The following is a 6,988-nucleotide window of genomic DNA, read 5'->3' as shown; positions in this document are numbered from 1 at the left end:
TTTTAATAAAGTTACAGATCAAATTAAAAGTCAGGATTTCTTTTTTGTTTGCGTGATGATGCAGTATTTTTGCTCAGGCAGCTTTTATTTGTTTGTTTAAAAATTTCACAAATGTTTTATACTTTTTTCAATTATTTCTTGTAATATAATGCCAGTTTACTACAAACAGATCTGACTAAAAGAGTACAGTTGATAAGTCCTCTAGACTCTTGTAATACATAAAAAACATTTCAGGGTAATAATTGTAATTAAGCTGTAATGAATAACAAACTTGCGAAATAACTTATGCAGTACCATCTTGAAAAAGTACCTGTAAACCGTTCTTTATTCACTTAATTGATATTTTTGTGTATCTCCCACGATTAAATAGGCAAAACTAAAAAATACAGTGTCCTTACTAAGCTTCAGTAATTTCAGCCGAGTTGCCGTGACAAGTTGCTTCAGTAGTCTATTTTTGGAAACTTCTAAATTCATCGGGTCTTAAATCCCAAAAAGTACAGGCGATCAAAATTTGTAGGTAATAAGCACAGCTAAATGTAGAGTCCTTACTACCTACCAAGTGTCTTCAAATTTCATAAATCTAAATTTTGAAAACTTATTCATTTTATTTTATTTTCTTTTGTTATATAGTGAATATACTTGTGTCAATAAGTCACATTTTGGCAATATTTAAACACTAAATTTAACTTGGTACAGTTAAGCAAACACATCTTTCCATTTATACAGACAAAAAGGAGTTACCATTAAAGAGAAGTATTTGATAAATACAGGAGGTACACTGTTCAACTGTATTGTTTTCAAAATGATAAAAATACTGCAAATACTTTAAACATCTGGGAATGTGGTTTAAAGAGATAAAAGATCGAAAATAGTTGTGGTTTTCTGTGATCAACCACAGCGAAATAAAAATTAAACCGAGTTGTGACAAAAGTGATGATTGAGAGATTAACGTCTTTACAGGGGATTTACAGCTGTACAGCAGAGATGAATTGCTGACTACCTATGTTTCTACTATTGCCGAAGTACTAGTCTTTGTAAATATATTGCAGGAATACATTGCAATCTTGAAAGGGGCTTAAATGTTTATTGCTAATAAGGCTGACATTAAAGCTGATTTTATCAAAAAGAATGAACATATTTTTGCCAAATCATTTGATTCATATATATATTTTAAAAGATCCTAGTTCCGGAGATTTTATACATCATATATCTCCCATTAAAGGACTTAGGATAAAGGACACTACAGACACTATAAAGTCAGCCTTATATTTTCACCTACTCTTAGAGATCGATGGAAAACAAACGCAATGACTTATCTTTCCGTATTATTAACTTTCCTTTTATAACTCATACGTTATTCCAGATCTTGCCAAGACTACGCTGACTTTTTGTTTTTCAATTAGGCTTCTTGAATAGGGTTATATTGTTACAAGATTAATGTCATCACTACAACAGTTTTGTAGTCGTCGCTACAAAAGTTATATAGTTTTATGGTGTATCCATCTGCAAGATGAGAACCTTTTCGTTCACCGTGCCGAAAATTTCCTTTTCTCTTTTATCTAAACCGGACGTGACATTTTATGAGCAGCTCGGTGTTTGTTTTTAGAAAACTAGAGGACGCGTACCCTTACCCTACCGGTGCACATGTTCTATGCTTCAGGTATTTAGTGGAGTCCGGGTTGCTCATTTACATTAGTTTCTTTGTACGTGTAATTTTTGTATTTTCATGTTCTTTGATATGTGTGTCTGTTTTCCCTGTGTAGTCTTTATTTCTGTATTACATTCTTTAGATTACCGCTCGAATCTTGGGTATCTTGATTACTCTTTCTTTGTTCAAATAGTGTTTTTTTTCAAAAACGATTACTAAGAAATTGGTAGAATATGCACGAAAGAGCTGAAAAATTCGGGCTTTGCTATCTATATCAGTCTTTCTAAAATCACTATATAAAGGTACTGGTCTTCGTAAAAATCATACTGGCAATATTGAAACATTTAACAACTGTAATGTTCATAGAAACAGAGTGGCATTTTATGCTAGTTAATTGAGTACTACGGTAGTATCCTGTCGCAAAATAATACAAAATTTGACGAAACAGCTATCGAATGGAGTGACACCCTATACATTCATAACTTTTGCTCTCGATTTTAATTGATCATGTATCTGATGGTATTCTTGGTGCTTTTCCGTCATCAAAAATACTCTTTTAAACATCATACTCGCACCTGTAGAACTTATATATTGAGAGAATGAACGTAGCACAAACGCGTTACAAGTCATTTAGTAGCCAAGTTTCGTTCGTCGACTGTTCAGTATTGTATCACTTAACGTATTTGACAATAATAATTGTCCCATGAAAAATCGTAACGTCACAGTGGAGTTGAATGAATTTGGCTCATCCAGACAAAATTGGCCATGGAAAGTATTATTTTTCAAGGACAAAATTTTGATTTTAGTATTTTTTTAACACATACAAAAAACGAAAATAAAATGTTACCTACAAATAACCGATAAACAGAATATTAGGCAATTGGTTTTTGATACTGGCTTTCTCGCGGGAAAATCAGGATCGCTCTAGCGGGCTCGACCTGAGATACCCATCATAAAGCCGTATTAAAAACCAACTGCTCAAATATTCTGTATTGATTCAATTCAAATAGTTCCATTATTTTAGTTTTTTTTCTATAGTGACGTTCTGTATTCTTCTTTTTTGCTTTTGTGTTGTGCATCTATTGACTACAATGCGAATGTTCTCATCCTACTTACCATATTTTTTTTTCAATTTTAAAAATTCATATATTTTACTGCATAACTTTTAAAAGTTGTAGTATATAGCTTTTATCATATGTTTTAATGCACTTACAGATAAATACAAGATATTAAAGCCGTGTTATTGGAACAAGGATTATACCTCAATGGTGTATATTATGAGTACTTGACACCCAATAAAAATTTTAAACTTGGGCTAAAAACTATTTGAAGTATATATTGAACCCTTTATCAACTTTTTTACATTTTTATTTTCATTGGGCCACTTTGCATTTTCAATCTTGACAAGTATCAGTGAGTCAAAATTCCAGTCATAAAGACATTAATGTGAAAAAAAAACTTTGGCTAAGTCATTCAGTTCTTACCTGGTACATGTGTATAACGAACAGAAAAATAAAACTAGTTCTTGCATTTAACATTTAATTTTAATTATGTCAAATAAATTACAAATAATTTGCGTCGTAATGAATAATTGCACAACTGTTATACATAAATGGCATACCTACTGTAAACGGACTGTTGGTTTTTTTTTGGAGGGGGGAGGGGGGTTAAGACTATCAAGAAAAGCTATTTAGGTATAGACAATGTGACAGAAAAAAATGGTTCAGTGTGGCCATGACTTTGTTTATAACTACAAATTCACTAAAGTATCGGAAGGACCAACATAAACACAAACCAAGAACAGAAGCGTCAGAATTATCTATGATGTTTAGAATAATGTTCATCTCAACAATTACTGGGTGATGAATGAAAACAAAGCTATCGAGATACACACACAGGTTACTGTGAAGGAATCCAAGTAGTTTATTCAAGCCATAGAGACCAAATTCTTTCTATCAGTCGCTATAACCATGAAGTTCTTTCAGATATCTTATTAAGGTGAGATCAAGTGAGCTTTCATTTTTCAATAAATACACAAATACTGTTTATAATTTATTGTTTAGTTTACACCTTTTCTCAGGTAAATATCCGTACAAATCGTGACAACGGAGGCAGCGAGAGATGTTTTCTAACGGCTATGTTAATCCACATATTAGCAAACCGTCGTCTTTGTGTCTATCTCAATCCAAATATTCTCCCTGTGTTCTAAGGTTTTAATCAATGAGCTGTCTATATAAAGTGTTAAACATGGCATTTTATCAAAACGAGAAGACCTATTTGTAGCATTACCCTCTCTCATTACAATTTCTTTGAACTTGTTGGTAACCTTTAACAAGATCAATTTATACGAAAATAATTTCATTCAATGACTGAGAAAGACATTAATTGCTACTAGAGATAATAGAATAGATTTTAAATAAATATGCACTTCAACTTTAAGAAACCTATTTTAAAAAGGGGGCGTCACGTCGATAGAAATAGTCGCGGATACAAATAAATGTCATTTTCTACTAAAACCTTCGTCATACCCTACCACAACACGGCTTCATAATCTATAAATCGAAATTTGAAGTCGAGAAGCACTGAAGAAAATCGTGACAAAATTCCTGAAAGAAAAATCATGGCAATGGTCCCTTTAGTTTGTCGACAGGGGGCTTGTAACCAAATGAACTTGAAGAAATGTCGTTATACCTTAATAGACATACTTCAATGCTATAACCATGTAACAAATAAAAAGCCTAACACAGACTGTCAAAGGCCGATCATTTAAAGCAATTAATAGACTTTAATCAGAAACCGTGCCCCTACTGGAGTTAATGATAGATTTTGAGGTGATAATTTTTTATTGTTTCCAAACATTATCAATATTGAAGATCAGTTAAGATTATACTAAATTAGCACCGTAACAGATAAAAACATAAATGATAATGTGGAGAACACCGCCTCATGAATCAGCACTAAACAACAAATAAAAACGTTCTAAAACAAACGAAGAGAACAACCAACAACTTTACTGTACAGTTATCACAAGAAATTGTAAACAATCTCAATTATGGATATTTCATATAAGTTATTACCCGTTTTGGAATATTTTGTTCTGAATACACAGAATGCTAGCATGAACATCCACACTCTGTTATAACGGGGTAATGTATTTCTATCCACTTGCACTTTCTGTCCGTATTCATGTCTTTGCAATGCCAGCGCAGTAAAGTTATTGGTTTAGAGTTTTTAGTTTTGCATTGCATCCCAGGCGGAATGGAACAGCTTCTACCTTTGTAACAAGAACCTTCTTTAATCCATCTCGGCCAAAACCGAATTCCCAGGTCCTTCCATTTATATATTAGTGGACAATATGTATAGTTCCACAAATATTTTTGCATTATTTTCTTAGTTCTTTTATCAACACCTAATTTTTTAACAATATCATCTCCAAATGATATTTTTGATCCGAAGTCTCTGATGAACTCTGGTCTCCGACCCTTCGGTCGACCTTTCCGGAATCGTATATTTAGAACACCATCGGGATGGAAAATATGTTCTAACGGTTTCACAACCGCCATGAAATTTCTGTCAAATTTTTTACCTAACAATTTTCTGTTTGTTTTATAGTCTAAATCCGTTACACTAGGATCGAATGCTTTATTTGGATTTTCATGGAGAGGAGGTATTGGCAATTCATCCGAGGGCGAAGGGCGAGATCCTGTGTGAAATGTGATCTCATTAATTTTATTGTCTGGTGTATGTGCATCAACTTTTCTTAGTCTATCAAGGTATTGTTTGTTTGAAGAAACACAGTCGACTTTAGAAAACACCCAAATTATGATAAAATAGTAATTCACAAGGATTATTTGTAGCTGTGTTGTTAGATTCATAACGTATTGTTGGATCTGAAATGAAAAGAAACCATTAAAGTAAAACACAAAAAATACAAAAAAGCAACGTCTCAAGATACCTCTGATATGTTCTTAATTCTGATCAATTATTGCCGAAATAGATAGGTATTTACCATGTTGGTGTTGTTTAGATGAGAAAGCGTTAAAGTATCTATAATTCATAAACTGAAGCTATCTTACCCTCTAAAATACTCTATACCGTTCATAGTTTCGACAATTTTCAGTCTTACAACACTTGCAGTTTATCTTTGTTTTAATGTGGTGTCCATTGTTAGACAGCAGTCAGTTGATCTTTATCAGATGAAACTTTATGATTGTAGAGTAATAGTTGAAGCAAATAATTGTTGCTAATTATTACCTTGTACCACTGATATATCAATGCACCTTCGTGTATTAATTGCAGTTTATTTTTAGAACTCCAAACAAGCGAAAAAAATATCTTTTAAAATAGCAACAAAAACCATTGAAGTCCACTTAAGATTTAATTGAAAAAATAAATTAAATTCCATCAGTTAAAAAGATGTACATTAAAAATTGTAGTAAAATAAATTGACATGCTGTATAAATGCAAGTACGATATTTTGAATAGGTAAACTTTGTAAATATAAAGGTAAACATGTACATGCAGTATGAATGTTTATAAATATTAGCTTACCATTTGACATTTGTTGTGATCATCCCCATAAATCCAATGTAAAATAAATCCATAATAGAACAGTATTTGAATTCTCTGATTTCTGAATGGTAAAACACTATCGGTTATGATAACATGCTAACGAGAAATGAGGTAAAATATATAAATCCTTTTCTTTTTACACCTGGAAATGTTTGTACGTAGTTTCTTGTAGTTTTTTGTAGTATACCCAGCTTATTATGATATAAACCTTTGAGGAAAACTTGCGCCAAAATAACATTTGACGTCTAGACCTAGTGTCGCATACATTTTCTATATCCTATGTTATTTCGTCGGAGGTGTAGAATTAAGGTACAAGTTGGTATATTTTACATCCAATATTAAAGATAGAATGAAGTATCACAATGAATTATAAACTGGCTGGTGTGCTCGCTAATGTTAATATATATGATATGTTATCACAGGCAAGTATATAACTAACGGACATTGGTCAAACATATAAATATATTCCGTGGAGCCAGTAGTAAGGATAATGGGAAAAGTCTCAAGTTGAAAGATCAAATATATATTGGCATTACTAGTATAAAATAATTTTTCAAAGCTGGAGGCGGGGCTTGTGTAATGGTCCAATACAGTAACTTGTTAGGTTAATAATAAAACACCAGTGCTTTGGCTCTACAGTCACTCGATGATAGACAATCGGAGCGGCAAAACCAAATTATGTCGCCAGAGTAGAACGTCTTACAACTGTACGATATCAATCTTTCGATGGACACCCTATCGTGACCGGATTAAGACGTGTAGACGGTA

At 32.5% G+C, this 6,988-nt stretch overlaps 1 protein-coding gene across 1 annotated transcript; it reads right to left on the bottom strand.

Moving 5' to 3' along the window:
• Positions 1 to 3,173: 3,173 nt before the first annotated feature.
• On the bottom strand, positions 3,174 to 6,988 carry LOC148619247 (noggin-2-like). Its single transcript, XM_088578929.1, has 2 exons — positions 6,200 to 6,988; positions 3,174 to 5,538 (listed from the first exon to the last, which is right to left on the bottom strand). The coding sequence occupies exons 1-2, from the start codon at positions 6,200 to 6,202 to the stop codon at positions 4,762 to 4,764; spliced, it is 780 nt and encodes a 259-aa protein (XP_088435055.1). The 5' UTR covers positions 6,203 to 6,988; the 3' UTR covers positions 3,174 to 4,761.

This window comes from Perna viridis, chromosome 4, assembly GCF_037379345.1.
Source record: "Perna viridis isolate PV_CMFRI_1.1 ecotype Kerala chromosome 4, ASM3737934v1, whole genome shotgun sequence".
Taxonomy (NCBI): domain Eukaryota; kingdom Metazoa; phylum Mollusca; class Bivalvia; order Mytilida; family Mytilidae; genus Perna; species Perna viridis.
The sequence above is the reverse complement of the archived record's forward strand: the minus strand, read 5'-3'. Positions and strand labels throughout refer to the sequence as shown.